Source organism: Callospermophilus lateralis, chromosome 9, assembly GCF_048772815.1.
Source record: "Callospermophilus lateralis isolate mCalLat2 chromosome 9, mCalLat2.hap1, whole genome shotgun sequence".
NCBI classification, from domain to species: domain Eukaryota; kingdom Metazoa; phylum Chordata; class Mammalia; order Rodentia; family Sciuridae; genus Callospermophilus; species Callospermophilus lateralis.
The window spans coordinates 37,110,337-37,133,414 of record NC_135313.1 but is presented as its reverse complement, the minus strand read 5'-3'; the positions used below and the strand labels follow the sequence as shown (position 1 = coordinate 37,133,414).

The following is a 23,078-nucleotide window of genomic DNA, read 5'->3' as shown; positions in this document are numbered from 1 at the left end:
TGTAATGTAATTAACAAGAGCCCAAGGGGAGGCACCTAAATGTGACGCAAGCCGTGCACACTGCCACAGGGGTCATCCTCCGTCACCACCCTCGGAGCCCGCCCGCGGACCTTCCGCCCGTAAACCCCAGCCTTCCTGCCACTATTTCTCCAAGTCAACACCGGAACCTCCCTCCCCCTGCCTAGCCCGCCCTACTTCAGACTCCTCCCTGTCTTCCCGTCCGGCCCCGCGCGGACTGCGGCTGTTCCGCAGAGTGCCACCCCTCCCCAGATTCCAAACCGAGAGTGCCTCAGCGCCCCGCCCCCCGCGCAGGCAGTCGTCCCCTACATCCGGGTACCGACTCGAGCCGCCCAGACTCTGGCACTATGGTCATGGCGGAGGGGACGGCAGTTCTGAGGAGGAACAGGCCGGGCACAAAGGCGCAGGTATCATCTCCACATCTTTCTTGCCAGGGAGCTCTCGGTACTCAGCGGTGCCGCGCTTGCAAGCTGGCGGCCGCCGAGGGAAGGTTGGGCCCCGGCCGCGGGCGGGGGCACTGGTGCCCGGCCTGCGCTTCCGGAGCCGCAGCCCCTCTGTCTGGCTGAGGCTGCAGTGGCCGCCCTCAAGGCCTGCAGAGCTCAAAACTGAGTGGGGGCGTGAGACGCGCGTGGCGGTGGGGAACGGGGGTGCCTGCCCCGGCCCCAAGCTGTAAGCCTGTCCGGCGACTGCAGGTAATGGTCTTGGGGATGAGTTCCAGCTGACTGGAGCCGAAGGGGCGCGGCCAGCCAGGTGGAGACCTTGGGGTTTTCCTAGGGTCAGGCCGGCGGTGTGGTAGGGGGTGCTAACACAGCCTACCTCCTCCCCGCTTCCATTGCCTACTTGCCTTGTGACGTACCTGCCGGTCTGCTCCCATCCAGCTTGCCTAGCCGGATGCGGGTGGCAATAATTTATCCTCCTCCGGTTGTTTGCCTTTGACCATCACTCCCTCTGCTTCCCTGCAGCTGTTTTCTGGTCCAGCAAGTTTTCAACACCAAGTTGCGACTTGTTAGATATCATTCTTTATAAATTTCCTTGTTAATTTCAATGAAGCATAGCCAGGGAATGAACTGATTATAATCTCATCAACTTTTAGTACAGCACTGTTTGGGGAAGCTGGTGCTTATTTAGGTATTGCTTCTTAGGATTTGCAAAAGATGGGATGCTTCCCTTAAAAAAATTGAATTGGCATTCAGACTTGATTACTCTCCCAGCCATAAAATAGATGCTCTAAAATCAGAAGAGCATGTTTAAAATGTAATTTTAAGGAAAAGTGATGAGTCAGAAAAGAAAACAGTCATGGAGCTATTATCATGTTTGTGAAAATAGATTTTAATTTCTTGTACAAAATTGTGGAAAAGAGACTTTTCAGAGGGAGTTTATATATCTGTACCTCTTTCCAGATCCGTTAAAGGTAAGGAAACTGAAGCCTAGGGAAACAATCTACTGAATTTGCTTAAAGTTACCCGGTTAATTCACTAGTGACTTTAACAAGTTGTTTCTGCTACTGAATTTTAGAATTGTTTTGAAAAGTTTTAGTATATAGTCACTGTCAGTTACTTCTACTGGAGTTTTGCCTTCATACTACTGGAAATTTTGTATGCTTTCTTTTACCATTTCTAAACTTTTTTTTCCTTCTACAGGGTCTCTTCTCAGATAACTATTTCTTATTCTGTGGCAACATTGTTTCTGATTTTCTGATTTTTTAAGTGATCAAGTTTCCTTTTTTTTTTGATGGTGGGATAGGAACTGTGGACCTAGTATGGTAAACAAGAGCTCTGTCACAGAGAGCCCTGGCCAAAAGTCCTTAATTTCGAAAATTTATTTTAAACAAATACTGTAAAATATCTGTTTGCTATGTTGTTATAAGAAAGCTCCTTTGCATTTTTCCACATTATCACAAATCAGGGCTAAGTAAAATGTAGGAAGATTAAAAGAAAAAAAGACTTTAGCAGTTTTCTTGTTTGTCACATGAATTTCCTTCAGTAAATATCAAAAATGATGTATTTAAAACTATAGTATAAAAAGTAGGTGATCTATCTTTCTACTTTTTTTTTAAATTGGTTAAACTGGAATGTAGGCACATAGTTGGTTTTCAATAAATGTTAACGATCAGATGAGAAAAATTTCCCCCTTACCAGAGATTGAACCCAGGTTGCTTAATCGCTGAGCCATATCCTCAGCCTTTTTATTTTTTATTTTGAGACAGGGTCTCATTAAGTTGCTGAGTCTGGATTTGAGCTTGTGATCCTCCTGCCTCAGCCTCCTGAGCTCCTGGGATTAAAAGCGTGTACCCAGCAGAGCTAGATTTTTTTTTTTTTTTTTTTTTTTTTTTTTTTAAAGAAAGAGTGAGAGAGAGAGAGAATTTTTTAATATTTATTTTTTAGTTTTCGGCAGACACAACATCTTTGTTTGTATGTGGTGCAGAGGACTGAACCCAGGCCGCACGCATGCCAGGCGAGTGCGCTGTCGCTTGAGCCACATCCCCAGCCCCAGAGCTAGATTTTTGGTGTCTCATAACATGTCTAAACTATCACAATTAGGATAACTGGGGTTTGGCTCAGTGGTAGAGTGGTCGCCTCGAATGTGAGAGACCCTGGGTTCAATCCTCAGCACCACATAAAAATAAATAAACAAAATAAAGATATTGTGTCCGTGTATAACTAAAAAAATATTTTTAAAAAATGATGCAAAACCTTTTATTCCCAGTGAAATCATTAACATCTTTTCTATATAGTATTACTATGTATACTCATTAATATTTTTAAAACAAAATAATCTACATTTTTTATTACCATATTGTTTTTTTGTTTCTTTTATTTATTTATTTATTTTGTAGTGCTAGGGATTGAACCCAGGACCTTACACATACTGGAAAAGTGCTCTTATCGTTGAGCTACATTCCAGCCACAATCATTCTAATTTTTTAAATGAAAGAATAAGAAACATTTTTAAATGTGAGCCATGTAGGAAGAATTTAAAGTTATTTTTTTTTAAAGAGAGAGAGAATTTTTTAATATTTATTTTTTAGTTTTCGGTGGACACAACATCTTTGTTTGTATGTGGTGCTGAGGATCGAACCCGGGCCCACGTTTGCCAGGCGAGCGCGCTACCGCTTGAGCCACATCCCCAGCCCATGTAGGAAGAATTTAAAAACTGCTCTTTAATATTTAGATAATGTCTAAGAAAAGCCATCTGGGAACAAGTTCGAAAAGATTATTTTATTTATTGACATTTTTCCTAAATAAATTTAGTTAAATATTTTCTTTCAGATAGTACAACTATGAAAACTTAAACATTGGTGAAATATTTAAGATAATTAAAAAGATATACCCATCACCTAACCTCAGAATATGATGTTGCTAATGTTTTTCTTTCTTCTACTTCCCCCAACCATCCAGAAATGGTGATTTCTTTATACTTTTACTATATGTGCATTATATCTGTAAATATACCTTGCATTTTCTTAAACTTTTATTCATGTGATATCATACACTATATATTCTTCCAGTTGTGGGTTTTTTTGTTTAGTTTTTGATACCAGGGATTGAACTCAGGGCATTTGACCACTGAGCCACATTTCCAGCCCTATTTTGTATTTTATTTAGAGACAGGGTCTCGCTGAGTTGCTTAGCACCTCTCCCATGCTGAGATTGTCTTTGAACTGGCTATCCTCTTGTCTCAGCTTCCAGAGCCACTGGGATTACCACCCATTGCACCTGGCCTTTTTTTTTTACTCAATGTTTTGAAGGCTTGCCTATGATGGTTGATTGAAATTTATTGAACATTGATTCAAATTTATGGAATATTACTACCTTTTCCCTCTTCTCAGTTTTACCCCAGAGACTTTTATTGAAGATCAACTGTTTTTGTCAGGCATTGCTTACTTACTAAGAATATATAGGTACACTTTGCTAGAAAATCAGTCAAATGTATTAATCACTTAGCAGGGTTCACAGACATTCCCCTATTTATAGATGATTCAGAAATAGTACCAGGTGTTTCACAAAAACATCCCCCCTTAGAAGAAGTCATTTGTGGAGCCAGAGTTGTGGCTCATTGGTAGAGCACTTGCCTCGCATGTGTGGAGGCACTGAATTCGATCCCTGGACCACATAAAAATAAATAAAATAAAGGTACTGTGTCCATCTACAACTAAAAAAAAGAAGTCATTTGTCCAAATGCTATATAATCCTAGTTACTTGGAGACTGAGGAAGGATAATTCTAAATTCAAGGCCACCTCAACAATTTAATCTTGTCTCAAAATGAAAAAAGGGCTAGGCATGTAGTTCAGTGGTCAAAAGCCCCTGGATTTAATCCCCAGTACCTCAAACCAACAAACAAAATAGTTGTCTTTTGGATACACACAGCCTTGGGGATCCAACTGGGATCTAACCCAGGACCTGGAACATGCCTAGTGCCCTATCCTTGACCTGTACAGCCAAATGGAGAGCTACTTGTTTTGTTGTTGTTCTTTTTTCTTAAACCAGGTATTGAACCCAGGGATTCTTAACCTTTGAGTTACATCCCCAGACCTGCTTATTTTTTTATTTTGAGACAGGCTTTTCCTAAATTGCTTAGGGCCTTGCTAAGTTGCTGAGGCTGGCTTTGAACTTGTGATCCTCCACCTCAGCCTCTTGAGTTTCTGGGATTAGAGATGTGTACCACCATGCCTGGCTAGATGACTACTTTTTGATGGAGTTTGTTTTTATTTAGCAATTTGAAACTATCTGGAATTAGAATAATGATTTATAATGTCTTTCTAAAATAACACTTATGGAGCCATAAGTAAGAAACTGATTTAGTTTTTTGATGCCTGGAGACTTTTTTTTTTTGGTGGTGGTGGTGCTGGGGATTGAACCCAGGGCCTTGTGCATGTGAGGCAGACACTCTACCAACTGAGCTATATTCCCAGCCCTAGAGACTTTTTTTTAGTGCAACTTTTTTTTAGAGGTGTTTAACTATCATCAACAAAAAAATGATATAGACTCACCTCCCCAATTAAGTTATACATGAAAGGTTAATGGGAACCAGCTTTGAGAGATTTGTGCTTGAAAAAAATGTGATTTGTAGTTTGTTTGTTTGTCTATTTATTTATTTAGTTTTAGGTGGGCACAATATCTTTATTTTGTTTTTTTATGTGGTGCTGAGAATCTAACTCAGTGCCTGACGAATGCTAGGTGAGCGCACTACCACTTGAGCCACATCCCCAGCCCTGACTTGTAGTTTAATTTAAAAATAATCTTGATGTTCACCTAAAAACATTGACTAATTTTTTTTTTTTGAAAAGAGGAGATATTTCCTTGTTCTTTCTTTTTTAAAAATATGTCTGTAGTTGTTGGTGGACCTTTATTTTTTTTATTCATTTATATTTGGTGCTGAGAATTGAACCCAGTGCCACACACATGCTAGGCAAGTGCTCTACCATTGAATCATAACCCCAGCCCCCCTTTTTTTGGGGTGGGGGAGATACTGGGGATTGAACTTGGGCACTCAACCACTGAGCTACATCCACAGCCCTATTTTGTATTTTAGTTAGAGACAGGGTCTCAGTGAATTGCTTAGTGCCTCACCATTGCTGAGGCTGGTTTTGCACTCACAATCCTTTTGCCTCAACCTCTCCAGCTGCTGGGATTACAGGCATGCCTGGCACTCCAGCCCCTCTTAATTTATTTCTGATAATCACATTATAAAGGCTTTTCTTCCTCTCTAGTGTGAGCTTTGGATTTTTATTCAGAATCAAAATTAATAATAATATTAATGCATCCTCTTTATAACTTTGTATATGTTTTAACCTTGAATTTATTTTTATAGGATTTCTATAATTGGCCTGATGAATCATTTGATGAGATGGACAGTACACTTGCTGTTCAGCAGGTAATAAGAGATTCTTTTATAATTCAGCCTAATTATTTTATTACCTCGTTGGCATAGTTAAGTATTTCTGTTTTTTTTTTTTAAACAGCATAAACCAGATTCCGCTGAGTTAATGAAATGCCCATTTAAAACTTTAATCAAGCCTCATTTTAAGATGGTATATTAAACTATAGTCAGTCTTAAATCCACTTTAATATGTTATTTTATACCAGACTAGAGTACTAAATTTGATTTTATAATGAACTTAACTCAAAATTATTTGAATAGTAATTTGAATAACAGATAATTAAACAGCATCTGCAGTTTGGGAAAAACAGTAGTACTTAGAGATAATTGTTAAGGATTGCATTAAGGGTTTAATAGAAGAGTGACAAAGAGTAAGGTGTAATAGGGGCTGGGGGTGTAGTTCAGTGGTAGAGCATGTACAAGGCCCTGGGTTTGATCCCCAGCACTATAAAAAAAAAAGAAGAAAGAAGGTAAAACAACAAAAATAAAAGCAAGAAATTGGGGTATACTAGTAGATTAGGTATTAGTTAAGCTATAATTTTATTTGCTTTTAACAGTGCCAATAATTGAACCCAGGCCCTCATGTGTACTAGGCAAGTGCTTTACCACTGAGCTGTATTCCCAAGCCCTAGAAGTGCTTTATCCATTCCTAAGCCAGAATTTCTATTTGACCACTCTCTGTCATCACTGTAGTATTTATTTTGGGGTTTCATATCAAGCCTAGAGTTCTTTTTTTGGTATGGGAGTGTGTGTGTGTGTGTGTGTGTGTGTGTGTGTGTGTATGAGAGAGAGAGGGAGGGAGGGAGGGAGATTGAATCCGGGGCCTAACACATGCTAGGCAAGTGCTCTATCATGCTACATCTTTAGCCTTTTTATTTATTTATTTTTTTATTTTGAGATAAGGTCCAGGCTGATCTCAAATTTGTTATCCTCCTGCCTCAGCTCCCAGGTAGCTGGGATTATAGGCATGTGCCACTGTACTGAGCTGTTTTTGGTTTTATTTCTTACTTTTTTTTTTTTTTTTTTAAGAGAGAGAGAGAATTTTTTTTTTCATATTTATTTTTTAGTTTTTGGCGGACACAACATCTTTGTTTGTATGTGGTGCTGAGGATCGAACCCAGGCTGCACACATGCTAGTCAAGCGTGCTACTGCTTGAGCCACATCCCCAGCCCTTTGGTTTTATTTCTAAACTGAAGATCTCTAAGACAACTGATGAAAGTGGCTACTCTAAACAGAATTTCACTGTAGACAAAACAGTCTCATACCGAAAAAAAAATTATATTTAGAACATTTATAGCTAGAGAGAAGTCAATACCTCCCTTCAAAGCTTCAATGGATAGACTACCTCTCATGTTAGGAGTTAATGAGGCTAATGGCTTTGAGTTGAAACCAAAGTTCATTAACTATTCTGAAAATCCTAGGACCCTTAAGAATTATACTTAAGCCAGGTGCAGTGGTGCAAGCCTGTGAAAAGAATCTTTTCTGAGCAGAAGGTCTCAACAGTGGGCTTAAAATATTCTGTGCACTGTGTTATAAACAGATTTTGCTGTCATCTAGGCTTCTTTTTTTGAAACAGGATCTCTCTATGTTTCTGAGACTGACCTTAAGCTTGTGAGTCTTCTGCCTTAGCCTTCTGAGTCACAGGGATTGCCAAGAAATACAAAAGAATCCAGGGTGTATACTCTATTTTTGATGAATTTTGTTCTCTTTATCACTCTATGGCTTTAATATTTCAAACCATTATTTATCTTTGACCTCAAGTAAGGTGGTTTAAGTGAGGCCAGTAAACATTAATGAAACACTTTCTCTGTTTCAGGTGCTAATACCAAAATGCTTAAGTCTTTGTGTTCATGGTCTCACTATTTGTTGGAGACATAAGAAAATAAGTGCTATTTTTTTTGTGTGAAATAAATGCTAGTAAGAGTTCTATAGAAGGTATCGTGGGGGTAGGAAAGATGAAAATGAATAGACAGATTGCTAATTCAGATGATACAAAAAACAAATGTGGTCATAAATCAGATAATTCTATGTAGACTGGATTCAGGCATACCTTAGAGAAATTGTGGGTTTGAATTCCAAACCACCGCAATAAAGCAAGTCACATGAATTTTTCTGTTTCCCAGTGCATATAAAAGTTTATATTTACTCTGTACTGTAATATCTATTAAATGTGCAATAACAGTCTAAAACACTAATAAGTATACCTTAATTTTAAATTATTTTGAGTTGGAGGTGCATCTATTTATTTATTTATTAATATTTATTTTTTAGTTTTTAAGTGGATACAACATCTTATTTTACATTTATGTTGTGCTCAGGATCTATCTCAGTGCCTCAATCATGCTAGGCAAGCACTCTACCACTGAGCTACAACCCCAGCCCCTGGAGGTGTAGATTTAGTATAGCTTGCACTTAGCATGCATGAGGCCCTGGGTTGGAACCCCTGCACTGCAAAAACAAAGCAAAAAGCAAACAACTTTATTGTTAAAAATTGCAATCATTGGGGCTGGGGATGTGGCTCAAGCGGTAGCGCGCTCGCCTGGCATGCGTGTGGCCCAGGTTTGATCCTCAGCACCACATACCAACATAGACGTTGTGTCCTCCAAGAACTAAAAAATAAATATTAAAAAAAAAATTCTCTCTCTCTCTCTCTTTAAAAAAAAATTGCGATCAATCATCAGAGTTCAGTAAGTCATAATCTTTTTTTAAGAATGGAGAAAGAGGGGCTGGGGATGTGGCTCAAGCGGTGGCGCGCTCGCCTGGCATGCATGCGGCCCGGGTTCGATCCTCAGCACCACATACAGACAAAGATGTTGTGTCTGCCAAATACTGAAAAATAAATATTAAAAATTCTCTCTCTCCCTCTTTCTCTCTCTCACTCTTTCTTAAAAAAAAAAAAAAAGAATGGAGAAAGCTTTATAACTTGCAGCAGCTATATTTGTTAGCATTTCCCCCCCTTTTGGTACTGGGATTGAACCACTGAACCACATTCCCAGCTTTTTTTATTTTTTATTTTGAGACAGGCTCTTGCTCAGTTGCATAGGGGCTCGCTAAATTGCTAAGGCTAGCTCTGAATTTCTTGCCTTAGCCTAATCCCACATGCCTGGGATTACAGGCATGTGCCACTGCGCCTGGCTGTTTGATAGCATTTTACCCACACTAGTTTGACTTTAAAAATTGAAATCAAGGTGGGTATGGTGGTGCACACCTGTATTTCCAGCTGCTTGGGAGGCTGAGGCAGAAGAATCACAAGTTCAAAGCCAGCCTCACCAATTTAACAAGGCCCTAAGGAACTCAGCAAGACCTTGTCTCAAAATAAGATATGAAAAAGGTCTAGGGGTGCTGGGGTTGTGGCTCAGTGGTAGAGTACTCGCCTAGCATGCATGAGGCACTGGGTTTGATCCTAAGCACCACATAAAAATAAAAGGTTTTGTGTTCATCTAAAACTAAAAAATAAATAAATAAATATATATATATATATATATATATATATAATGTTTTTTAAAAAGCTCTTTTTTAAAAAAAAAAAAAGGTCTGGGATGTGGCTCAGTGGGTAAGCACCTGTGGGTTCAGTCCCCCATACTAAAAACAAAACAAAAAAAAATTGAAATCAATCTTTTCAAACCCTGCTGCTAAGTTTATATAATATTTTAAACCTGTTGTTGTCATTTTAACAGTATTTACAGCATCTTCATCTTCTCAAGGAAGCATGTTTTTTGCTTTTCCCTTAGAAACAACTCCATCTGTTAAAGTTTAATCATGAGATTGCAGAGATTCAGTCACATATTAAGCTTTGTGTCTAATTCTGTTGTCTTGCCACTTCTATCATATCTGCAGTTCCTCTGCTGCAGTCTTTAACCTGTAAAGACATTTGTGAGGGTTGCAATCAACTTCCAAACTCCTGTCAATGTTAACGTATTGACAGCCTCTCACAAATCACAAGTGTTCTTTCTTTTTTAATTTAAATTGTTTTTCAGTGTGATACATAAAAACATACAAGTTGTACATGTTAATTGGGGTAATGAGTGTTCTTTTTTTGGGGGGGTACCAGGGATTGAACTCACAATCACTGAGCCACATCCCTAGCCCTGTTTTGTATTTTATTAGATACAGGGTCTGAGTTGCTTAGCGCCTCATTAAATTGCTGAGGCTGGCTTTGAACTCCTGATCCTCCTGCCTCTGCTTCCCGAGCTGCTGGGATTGTTGGTTGTGCGCCACCGTGCCTGGCCTTTAGTGTTCTTTATACCATTTAGAATGGTAAATCCTTTCCAGATTGCTGGGATTACAGGTGTGCACCACCAGGCCTGGATGCTTGTCAATTTTTAAGGTAACTTTCCTTGGGTATAATTAATATGCCATGTAAATAACCATTTAAAGTGTACAATTCTGTGGTTCTATTAAGAGTTGAACAGCCTCAATTTAGTTTAATTTTTTTTTTTTAAAGAGAGAGAGGGAATATTTTAATATTAATTTTTTAGTTTTCGGCGGACACAACATCTTTGTTTGTATGTGGTGCTGAGGATCGAACCCGGGCTGCACTCGTGCCAGGCGAGCGCACTACTGCTTGAGCCACATCCCCAGCCCCTTAGTTTAATTTTGGATTGATCTAGTTTCCATCGCTAGAGGTTTGCTTAATCTAGATATTTTATGTAAATGGAATCATATGATATATTCACAGTCACATTTACATTGTCTATATTTTATATTCATATGAAAACTATGGTTTTTCAATTTTGATCCTAGTTCTAGTTTTGATACTCTATCTCCAATGAAGTTGACTTGGAAGGGTTACCTCCTTTTTTGAGTTAACGGATGATTCAAAACTTGATTTTCTTTTTAGTGTATAACCCAAAAGTTGAACCACAACTGCAGTTTTATATTAAAAAATGGAATACATTTAAAACCAAATTTGTCACATAGTGCAATATTTTAATTAACCATAAGAACTTCTTTGTTTATAGTATATTCAACAGAACATAAGGGCAGATTGCTCCAATATTGACAAAATTCTTGAACCTCCTGAAGGCCAAGATGAAGGTGTGTGGAAATATGAACATTTAAGGTAAGTTCTTATGATACATTAAAAAGCAATTATGCTTCTGGTAAGGATATCCTTCAGTATCTACTAATGATAATAATGAAATCAGACCTTGTAAAGATCAAAACGCCACATTCTAAAGCTTTTGTGTCTTAATTGTTAAAAAGGTTCTTCAGCTTTGTTGTTCACTGGTTGTTTCCATGTGGAGTAATGCTACAAAGTCACTAGTTTTGAAAGGTGGCTGCAGACTTGCTTGTGCATGTTTGTATATTTATGGATTTGGGCCTTACTGTCTTTTTACATGGTTTTCCTTAATTGTATCTCTTACATTTAGATGCATTATTTCCATTTTCCCACTCATGAATAACTTTAATAGAGGATCACCTCTAGGTCCTAATCTAGGCTTAATATCTGATGAATTAGTTAAGAACTGTCCAAACTTCCAGTCTTCCCTTTGGTAAATAAAGATTAATTATATTCCTAAAGTAAGGATTTTTATGCTTTCATTATATCCTTTGAATGAGATTATTGTTGACTAGTGAATAGGTAGAATTAACATTATTATTTTTTGTTCTGGGGATTGAACCCAGCCCTTTTATTTTTTTATTTTTATTTTTTTTTGAGACAAGATCTAGTTGCTTAGGACCTCACTAAGTTCCTGGGGCTGGCCTTGAACTTATGAGCCTCCTTCCTCAGCCTGTTGAGTTGCTGGGATTACAGGCATATGCCACCATGCCCAGTTTAGAGTTAATTTTGGAAGCAGCAACATCCTGAAGTTAGTACTAAAATTGTAAACTTCTCAGTGCAAGTAAGAGCTGGGATGAGTTGACAGATTAAATATAGAGAATACAGTATAAGTTTAAATGCATAATACATTCTCAACTTGTAGACAGGGCTTTTTTTTTTTTTTTTTTTTTTAAATTCTTGATGCTGTCTGTTTGCTAAGATGTATATGTCTTGATATATCCTGTTAAAATGGTTGAGCAATTTTAGAATGATACAACATCTTTATATGCTTTGCCAGTTTATTAGACAAATCACTTGAATATTTTAATATATTTATTTTTGTGGGGGTGAGGATCAAACCCAGGGCCTCACACATTCTTTCTTTCTTTCTTTGGTTTTTAAGATCTCAAGCTATTGTCCAGGCTGATCATGAACTTAAACTTTCTTTTTTGGGTACTGGGAATTGAACCTAGAGTTTTTCTTATGTTAAACATACATCCTACATCTTACATCCCCAATTCCCAGTGAGCATGTTTGTTCACTACAAACATAAATCTAAAAAGTGAGGTCTTCCCGGGGATAGAACTCAGTTGGTTGAGTGCCTGCCTCACCTGTACAAAAGCCCTGGGTTCAATCCCCAGTGCGCGCGTGTGCGCGCGCACGCACACACACACACACACACAATCTAAAAAGTAAGGTCCAATTTCAGTGTACAGGGTTTTATTTCAGATCTAAGAAAACATTTTGTTCCCTTTTTAACCTATACTGTGAGATATGCATTATATGAAACATATAAAAGTTTTATTCTTTTTTCCTGGTGCTATTATATTTACTTTTGTTGTTTTTTTCTATTAACCACTTTTGGAGGGGCGAATTTAATATTGTAGTCATATATGTATTCTTTGGTCTCTTTATTATATTGTATGTCACTATAGTTGACCAAGAAGAGTTCCTTAAGTAGCCTTTTTTTTTTTCATGTTATTGAACCTGAGGCTATGTTCAAAACAGTTAATTTTACTGTTGACTATAAGAAGGTTGGATTAGGTAAGACACTTGCTTATCACCACCACTGTTCGTTACCACTTAATGGGAAACAACTCAAAAACCCATAACCTGTAGCCTACTGATACAGGGAAATAGAGGATGATGGTTAATTTAGAAGTAGTGTTATTTTTGCAATCTAAGAAGAAATATTAGCATCTGGAAAGAAAATTATAGACAACTAAAAATTTGATTCTTGTCTTTTTATTTTCTTCTATTATAGTGTACCTAAAATAAATATGTAAATGAGTGTAGTTTTTCTTTTACCAAATTAGTTCATCTATGTCCCCTTAATCATTTGGAAATCCCTTTCATCTTCTAATTGTTTAGGTTTTAGCTTTGCATTTGAGGGGAAGCAAAGTTTGTTTTGGTTTATTTGGTTGTTTGTATTTGGGATTTAACCCAGGAACACTTTCCCACTGAGCCATATTTCCAGCCCTTTTCAATTTTTTTTTTTTTTTTTTTTTGAGACAGGGTCTCACTAAGTTGCTGAGGGCTTTGCTAAGTAGCTGAGGCTGACCTCAAACTTGCAGTCCTCCTGCCTCAGTCTCCTGAGTTGTTAGGATTATAGTTCCGCCATGCCTGGTGGAACCAAAGTATTTTAATATTTAACCTTGATATGGTACACTAAATATTATTAGATACTATTTTTAATAGGGAACACATTCAGTAGCTTGACAACTATAAAATTATTATTATTTTTTTTTTTAAAGAGAGAGTGAGAGAGGAGAGAGAGAATTTTAATATTTATTTCTTTAGTTATTGGCAGATACAACATCTTTGTTTGTATGTGGTGCTGAGGATTGAACCCGGGCCACACGCCTGCCAGGCGAGTGCGCTACCGCTTGAGCCACATCCCCAGCCCCCCAAAAAATTATTTTTATGACATAGAGGATTGTCTTACATCAAATGCCTGTCTAAAACTGTCTTGTAATTTCTTACATTCTTCATTTATTAAAAAATATTGAGGGGCTGGGGTTGTGGCTCAGCGGTAAAGCACTTGCCTCTCACATGTGAGACCCTGAGTTCAATTCTCAGCACCACATACAAAAATAACTAAGTGAAATAAAGGTGTTGTCCAACTACAACTAAAAAATTAAAAAAAAAAAAATACTGAGCACTTACTGTATGTCAGTCATTATATAGGCTTTACAATTATTAGTTTGTTTTAGAAGAAAAGAATACTACCAAAAAATTGCCAAAGGCCTGGGGGTACGATGTAATGGTAGAGCACTTGTCTAACATACACAAGGCCCTGAGTTTAATTTCCAGCAGTGGGGGGAAAAAATTGGCAAGATCTATTAAGTAACAAAAGCATTTTAGAAAATTGTATATGATCTGATCCCAATATATTAAAAAAAATTTTTTTTGTAGTTGTAGATGGACATCATGCCTTTATTTTATTTATTTTTGCATGGGATGCTAAGGATCAAACCCAGTGTCTCACACATGCTAAGTGAGTGCTCTGCCACTGAGCCACAACCCCAGCCCAACCCCAATATATTTTAATCTGTACATAGAAAAATAAATTTGCATTAAAACAGTAGTTAACTTTTGGGAGAAATAGTCGAATTATAGAGAATTTAGATCTTCTACATTATAAATTTGGTAATGTTTGACTTTTGTTTATTGTTTTAGTTTTATGGTGCTGGGAATAGAACCCAGAGCCTCATACTGGCTACACAAGCAAGTGCTCTTCCATTGATGTCCACCCACAACTCTGAAGATTTTAAAGGAGTATATTATTCATAGTGAGAATAAAACTTTGAAAATACATATAACACATTTAGTCTATCAGAAAAAGTCTAGTATTCTGTGTCTCTTTGTATATGAATATACACATATACTTTTTAAGACAACTGAAATATTACTGTAAACATTTACCCTTTGTATGTATATATGTGCCAATATTTTACTACCCTCCAATTGAAATATTTCAAAAAAATTTGTCATAGTTTCTGTGAACATCTTTGTAATCTGTATCTGCTGCAGTTCTAATTATTTTATTACAATATATGGATGACTTAGTTTAAAAGTACACAATTTCTAAGACTGGTTAAATATATTCAAATTACCTCTTACAAAAATCATTAATTTCTAGTGTATAAAAGAGCAGTCAGCTCTCTGGACTCTGCTGTTGAACCTTTTTGGGTGATTGCTTTTGGGTTTTAATATGTAAATCTTTGGAAGAAATGTGCCATTGTCAGTTCTGGTGGTGGTGATAATAGTGATGAGGAAGGAAGAATGATACTGATGAGATTCTATATCTACAATTAATTTTCTAAAAATAATTGGAGCCAGGCATGGTGGCATGTGCCTATAGTCCCAGCTACAAGGGAGGCTAAGGTGGGAGGATTGCTTGAAACCCACAAGTTCAAGATCATTCTGGGCAACATAGCAAGATCCTGGCTCAAAAAGAAAAAGAAAAAGAAAAAAAACCTGTGGAGAATAAATGTGATTTTTCATTTATATATTTGCATTTTCAGGCAATTCTGCCTTGAACTAAATGGACTTGCTGTCAAACTTCAGGTAATATTTTCTGTAAGTTAAAGCTGTAATTAAAAGTTCTGATATATTTCTGTTTTTGTAACTTAATGTGATTACAAAGACTTATCCAACTTTTCTAATAATTTTTCTTGTGTTTTACATGGAAATGTAGTAACCCAAATGATAATCATTTTCATCATTATTTTACATATTAACAAATACAATTATTTTTAACAGAGTGAATGCCACCCAGATACTTGTACTCAAATGACAGCAACTGAACAATGGATTTTTCTTTGTGCAGCTCATAAAACTCCAAAAGAGGTGAGGATTTATGAAATAGAATAACTAGTAATCATCATAACCTAAATATCTTCAAGACATTGGTAGGCAGATTTTTAGAATTTTCAGTTTCTGTTTGTTTTGCCACTTGGTTTAGAATGTCTTGCCTGAAGGTTATTACCACAGTGCTGTTTTAGGATTTTTTATGATTAGCATCATTTTTCATACTTCAGCAATTATGTGCAGTAGAACTCACTTTCTGATTAACTGACTTACCACAAAATAATATCTTTCACACTAATAGTTGAGATATGCTTGTTTATATTTTTGTTGTTATATTTTCTTTTTTTAAAACATTTTTTATTGTTGTTGTAGATGGACACGTATCTTTATTTCTGTTTGTTTGTTTGTTTATTTGGTGCCGAGGATTTTGAACCCAGGGCCTCACACCTGCTAGGCAAGTGCTCTACTACGGAGCCCTTATAATTTCTTTTGAGAGGCAGAACCATTGATTACTTATTGATGTCTAGTCTTTTTAAAAAAAAAAAATACTTCTTTTGTTGTTGATGGACCTTTAATTAATTAATTAATATGTGGTACTGAGAATCAAACTCAGTACCTCACACATGCTACGTGAGTGCTCTACCATTGAACCACAACCCCAGGCCTGATGCCTAGTCTTAGTAGAAATGTTACTTTTTTTTTGGAGATTTTTAATATTTATGTTGTTTTTCTTCTCAGTTTTTGTCAAGGTATGAGTGTGAATAATAGCAATTGTTTAGCATATTTATTTTAAGTCATTCCTTTTTATTATCTGATGCCTAATATGTATTCACTTTTCCTTGTTTTAAAAATGTCTTTTATAGCTGGTTTGTTTACACTATGCATTGTGTTTCCCATGATCTGCATTTTAAAAAAATCTATAGTAATTGCTTTTTACTTGACATTTATTAAGGATATTGGTCTAGGCCAGTTCTGTAGAATTATTGATCTTCAAATGGTTATTATATTGAGAGATCTCTAAAGCTAAAGACAAGTGATATTCAACTTGCAAAATCAGTATTTGATGTTCTTTTGTTTGAAAAAAGATAAATTCCGATAGGCCCATTGGCTCATGCCTGTAATCCCAGCGGCCCTGGAAGCTGAGGCAAGGAGGATCATAGGTTCAAAGCCAGCCTCAGCAAAAGAGAGGCACTAAGCAACTCAGTAAGACCCTGTCTTTAAATAAAATACAAAATAGGGCTGAGGATGTGGCTCAGTGGTCAAGTGTCCCTGAGTTCAATTCCTGGCACCCCTCCACCCCCCCCCCCAAAAAAAAAGGGATAAATTCCCAGAATAAGGAGTATGTGGTACCTGTGTAAGCAAATGGTAATTATTTGGAAGACCAGTTTCATCCAGGATTACATTTTTTGTATTAGTAGAGTGAAGTAACATGAAGATTATGCATCAGTTTATATCTGGGAAAATCCACGTAGCTTTTCATTGATAATTCCCTGAAGTTGGCTAGTTAATGTAGTGATTAATATGATAATTGAAGTTAAGAAACTGTATTATGTCAGTTTTTCATTTCTGTGACCAAACTACCTGACATGAACAACTTAAAGGAAGAAAGATTTGTTTTGGCTAATGGCTTAAGAAGTATAAGGCCATGTTGGGCTGACTGTAATACTTTGGGCTTCAGGTACGACAGATCATGGTAAAAGGGCATGGCTGAAGAAAGCTGCTCAGCTCATGACAGCTGGAAAGCAGAAGGGAGGGAGTGGCCAGGAACTATAAATACCCTTTAGGGCATGCCCCCAGAAACCTTCTTCCTCCAACCATGTCCCAGTGCCTACAATTTCTACCACCTCCTAGTATTCCATTCACTTATTAATGGATCAATCACTAATGAAGTCAGAGCCTTCATGAACTAGACCTCCTAAAAGCTCCACCTCTAAGCATTGCTGCATTGGAGACCAAACCTTCAGCACATGAGACTGTAGGGAACATTCTATATCCAAACCATAACAAAAACGAAGTCAAGAAGACCAGGTTCATGCCAAAATGTATAGATGCATTTTTCTCACTTTGGGTTAGAGATGTTCTTCTGTTTGTGATACATTATGTCTTAAATATAGTATCATTCTCACATCTACTGTCTTCCCTATTAATATTAAATGTAAGCTGGGATAATCATTAGCATTAGGACCTATAATGAAGTCTTAAATTGTAACATTGCTTGCTGAGTTCTAGTTACAATGAATTGGCCATATGTGGAGGAAGGATGATAGTGCTATTTCCAAGTGATAGTTTATAGAATGATGTTAATGTTAAAAATAAAAACAGAAAGCCAGGCATGGTGGCACACACCCATAATCCCAGAGGCTTGGGAGTTTGACAGGAAGATCAAAAATTCAAAGCCAGCCTCAGCAACTTAGCAAGGCCCTAAGCAATTTAACAAGTAAGCACCCCTCGGTTCAAACCCCAGTATACTTTCTGAACTCTTTTGATGTAATTGTGCATAATCAAGAAACTATAGAAATTTGACAGACTAGTAGATAATAAAATTCCCTTTAATTTGATACAGGGTCTCACTAAATTGCTAAGGCTGACTTCAAACTTTTGATTTTCCTACCTTAATTATCCAGGTTGCTGAGATTATAGGTATATATCTCCTGCCCAGGATTTTTTGTTTGTTTTTTTGGCACTAGGGATTGAACCCAGGTATGCCTTACCACAGAGCTCCATACCCAGCCCTTTATTTTTTATTTTTCCCATTCAGTGAGTAGGGCCTCCCTAAGTTGTTGAGGCTGGCTTCAAATTTGCAGTCCTCTTGCCTCAGCCTCTTGAGTCTCCTGGATTGCAAGTGTGTACCACCATGCCCAGCCAACTCCACCCTCTTTTAGTTGTTTATATATTTGCCATGATACCATACTGAGCTGTCTTTAGTAGTTATTGCATTTCTAAATGTCAACTTCAGTTTCAGCACCTGAAAAATAATTCAAATTATTAAATAAAGCTAGAATCATTATTATTCCTTTCTCTAGTTGTTTTCCTTCTGGTCCACTCTTGGCTTATTCCTAATCATCCTTGTCCCTTGATGTTTCTTCCTGTCTGTTTTCAGGGAAATTACTTTGTAGTTTATTTTTCTCTTTAAGTTTACTGACTCTCCATGAGCTGATATATTTGATTGTTTCTGATAAATGTAATAGAATAAGACAGGTTTATATTAAAACTTAAAGATACTTAAAATTTTTACATGAAAATTTAAAAGAGGTTCAAGGAGGAAGTGTTTTAGAGAGCTTTTAGATTGGCAAATAGCATCCCAGGGGCATAATGAGGGATGTTTTCCAGGTTGTAGGAAGGCAGTGGTCCCTGGAAATAATTTGTGAAGGGAAGGAGTCTTTGGACGCTTAGTAATGTATAAACCAGTAGGCTAGGAATTAGTGTATCTGGGATGTTGTTTGGGAGCCCTTTTTCTTAACTATATGATTTGCATAAGTTATTGACCATTCATTTGACGTTGAATGTATAATCAGGGGTGCTTTTCACTTGCTTTTTTGTTTTTGTTTTTGCATTGCTGGGGATCATCCCAGGACCTATCACAAGCTAGGCAAGCGCTTTACCACTGAGTTACATCCCCAGCCATCTTCCCAGTCCTAAAACATTGTTTTCTTCTAGGTTTATTGTTTGGAATGAAATTGGGAGACTGATTAATATATCTTCTAGAAGCCTGATATTATGGTTCATGTGAATAAAAAAGCTTTATTTATTGATGTAACATTGTATTTTATGATCATTTTGAAATTGTAAAGGACTTTTTTCTTAGAATATACTCAAATCTCTGGAGTAAGTTACCTAGATAATAAATATACCTAATTTAAGAGATAGAGCTTTTTGCTGATGCATTTTTAAAATCTTTTCTTTTCTAGTGTCCTGCTATAGACTATACTAGACACACACTTGATGGTGCTGCATGTCTTCTGAATAGCAATAAATATTTTCCCAGCAGGTAAACAAAGCTTTAAACATGATGTTAAATTTTGTGAGTTTACTTTAAAAGATTGATGTTTTAAAACTAAAATTAGGTGGTGGTTATTATTTTTTTAAGCTGTGTTTATTTGTTTATGGATTTTTGTGGGCTTTTGTTGTTTTTTGTTTTTATTTTGGTGGTACTGGCAGTTGAACCCAGGACCTTGTGTGTGCTAGGCAAGACTCTACCTTTGAACTACATCTTTAGTCAAATTACTGTGATATATTTTGGCTTGCTCATATTATTCAAGTTTTAAAATTAGGATTATAGTTAAACAGCAGGACTTGTTTCCCAAACCTCATAGACCAATTCAATCAAGATTAGTTCTGCCTCTGTGCATCATTTCCTAGGTCTCTTCTATCATGCTTTAGAGTTGAGATATTTACAAGCTTGTTCACTTGAATGCTGATAGTCAGCCTCTCCTTATACAGCATGCCTACAGTGCAGACTTTCCTAAGTTGGAGCACTTGTTTTTGTAGGATTCTTTTTTCTCTCCTATATTTTTGTTTGTTTGTTTGTTTCCCTATCGATTTTTAAGATCTGGGAAGAAGTCATGTATACATTATATTATTGGTGAGGTTTGTGATTGGTCTTTTATTCTTTTAAGATATTTGTTACTAACTTGGGAGGCTGAGTCAGGAAGATGCAAGGAAGATTGGTCAGCTTGGGCAACCTGGGGAAACTCTGTCTCAAAAATTTTGAAAAAGGGGATAGGAATATGTAGCTCAGTGGTAGAGTACTTGACTACCATGTGTGAGGCCCTGGATTCAATATTCAGTACTGGGGAGTAGGGGACGGGGAGTCAATTTGTTTCCTGGTGGTTGGACTTGAAATTTTTTTCTACGAAATATTTATATTTGCTCAAGAAGCTCATATAAAATACTTTTTTTTTTTTTTTAAAGTGGGGCTGGGGACATAGCTCAGTTGGAAGAGTGCTTGCCTCGCATGCACAAGGCCCTGGATTCAATCCCCAGCACCACAAACAAACAAACAAAAGTGATTTTATTTCAATATCCTATATATACATATTTTTAACAAGAATATCAGAAATAGGCATATTTTGATTTTTCAAAAAATCCAGTTCTATAGAATAAGGAATATTCCTCTTTGTTTTAATCACCTCTGCTGGACAGAGTATTAACATAGTAAAATGTTTTATTAAGTTTTGAGTTATCAGGGATTCATTTTAACTGTATTGAACTTTATAAGTTTCAGAACTGTAATATTGAATTTAATTTCAGTACTGTGGTTAAGGTGAAAGAGCACTGGCCCTGGAGTGAGGAATGGGAGGGTTACAGGTCTGCTTCTGGCACTTGTTAGTATTGTGTGATTTTAGATTAGTCACTTATTTTTTCTAGATGTAGATTTCTATACTTGTAAATTGAGAAGATTATATTATATTGTCCTAACATTTTATTGAGCTCTATGAATCCATGATTTTGTTTCTGTTTTTAGGGTTAGCATAAAAGAATCATCTGTAGCAAAACTAGGATCAGTATGCCGTAGAATTTACAGAATATTTTCACATGCTTATTTTCATCACCGGCAGATATTTGATGAGTATGAAGTAAGTATATTTCATTAATTATACTAATAACATTTTTATCAGAATGATAATGTGTTGATATTCTAGTTTTTTGATTTTGGATAATAAAATAACTTCTTTTTCTTCCTTTCTACAGAATGAAACATTTTTATGTCATCGATTTACTAAATTTGTGATGAAATATAATTTGATGTCGAAGGATAACCTGATTGTACCAATTTTAGAAGAGGAAGTTCAGAATTCAGTTTCTGGGGAAAGTGAAGCATGAAGGGAATCATATAGAAAAATGTACTGATCACATAATTAACGTTAATTATGTACTGTATATATATATATATATCATTTTAGACACATCAATCATGTATCCACATTATAGCTTCTTTCTTTAGTATAGGTTTTTGTATGCTGTGTGTTGCCTTTTAAAATGGGAAATACTTTTTAAGTTATTCATGAGCTGTATATTCACCAGTGTGGCACTCACAGTTTTTAAATAAGATTAGTATTATCTGTTTATAATGCTTGTTAATAAAAGAATTTACAGTTTGGTAAAATTGCTGCTAAACAATCATTGGATCACAATCCTCATCAAATAAACCTATCTATAAAAATGAGTGAGCTTGAAGTTTCAACAAGCCATTTACTGAAAAGATAGTAATGTTTCCTTTGGTTTTACCCCTGAGTTTAGATATTTTAAACAATTCTGTAGTACATAGTTTCATCTTAATTGTTAACATTTTGAAAATTAGATAAGTGTTTTAAAATTCTGTTTATAGTTTTTGATATACATATGTGATTATTATCCAAATAAAAGAGCAAATGAGGGATTAGTAATATTTAAATAAGTTTACTATGCTACATAAAGTATGTTCTAGGCCAGTATAGTATAGTTGGAAAGGTTTTACCTTTTCACAATAGCAGATTATTAAATATGTGATGATGATAACAGTAAGGCACTAAATGATGTTCCCACTGGAAACCTGCCCTGTCTCCTCCTTCTCATATACCTTAATCCTCTCCCCAAACCACTTTGGCTTAGAAGTTTTTTCACCATGATTTAGTTGTGGCTTATTCCTATTTATATTTGTATTAATTGCTTACAGATTATACCTCATATTAGCAATTATATTACACTACAGGAAAACTGTATTGCCATAGGCTCTTGCTTATCTTTGTTTTGGGAAATTATTCTTACTACTTAGAAAATAGCCTTAAGATAGTTTGACTTTTCCTGTTAGTGATATTAATCTTCTAATCCTAGCAGCATTAAATAGAAATGAAGACATACTATAGTATTTATTTTATGCCCCCTCCCCCAAAATTTATGTTGAATTATTACACAGGTGAGATTATTTGCAGTAATTTACAGGTTCCAATGGTGTTTATGCATGGTCATATGTTTTGGGACTTTGTTATAATTCATTGTCTTTAAGAAAAATTCAAGTGCAGGTTTAACAATTTTATAATTTGTTGAATAAGGTTTTTTGTAAAGTGTTGGAGGTCTTATTGCCAAACTGGTTATAATGACTCACTAAGATAGGATAAAAAAATTGTACATGTTGTGAAGAAAATACTGAAAGCCATCTCTTGACCAAACTAAACAAACTTGAGGAACTTTTTTTTTTCATTTAAAAAAGTTATTTTGAAGTGAAGATGAAAATGTATTCATCTTAATTTTTTTTTTAATTTGAGGAAATAAATTATACTGTATTACAAGGCAAGTATGTACAGAAAAGGGTGGGAAATACTAGAAGACTGAGAGTATGTTTATATAGTTTATTCTTTTCCAAGCCTGCCTGTCTTTTTGACTTTAAACAGTACTATCCCAGCAGCCACAGTCATTACTGTACCACAAACCACAATTATCTTTCAAGAAGTTTTATGTTCACAGTGAAAGGAATGTGTTGACTTTGAAATTATGCATTTATATTAATGTTACTATAAACCAATGGGAATAGTACTTTTTAAACAAATTTGCTAAATATTGAGAGACTAAACTACTAAGTTAATAAATTATATGTAGCAATGTAGCTGTTCTCTGGATGGTGT

The 23,078-nt window shown here is 36.2% G+C and overlaps 1 protein-coding gene and 1 non-coding gene across 2 annotated transcripts; one reads left to right on the top strand and one right to left on the bottom strand.

Annotated features, from left to right (window-relative positions):
• Positions 1–290: 290 nt before the first annotated feature.
• Positions 291–21,583, top strand: Mob4 (MOB family member 4, phocein). Its single transcript, XM_076865669.2, has 8 exons — positions 291–425; positions 5,831–5,893; positions 10,862–10,962; positions 15,192–15,234; positions 15,430–15,516; positions 19,386–19,465; positions 20,942–21,053; positions 21,169–21,583. Exons 1-8 carry the CDS (start codon positions 366–368, stop codon positions 21,298–21,300), a joined length of 678 nt encoding a protein of 225 aa, XP_076721784.1. The 5' UTR covers positions 291–365; the 3' UTR covers positions 21,301–21,583.
• Positions 4,857–4,929, bottom strand: Trnav-cac (transfer RNA valine (anticodon CAC)). The gene has a single exon. It is a non-coding gene; the product is annotated as a tRNA-Val (tRNA).
• Positions 21,584–23,078: the final 1,495 nt, after the last annotated feature.

What these genes read in the sequence shown, in the direction of transcription:
- Mob4 (XM_076865669.2), top strand. Translation starts at nt 366, where the DNA reads ATGGTCATGGCGGAGGGGACGGCAGTTCTGAGGAGGAACAGGCCGGGC. An exon ending in GGCCGGGCACAAAGGCGCAG is followed by an intron (nt 426 to 5,830) that starts GTATCATCTCCA and finishes TTATTTTTATAG; the next exon opens with GATTTCTATAATTGGCCTGA. An exon ending in GACTTGCTGTCAAACTTCAG is followed by an intron (nt 15,235 to 15,429) that starts GTAATATTTTCT and finishes TATTTTTAACAG; the next exon opens with AGTGAATGCCACCCAGATAC.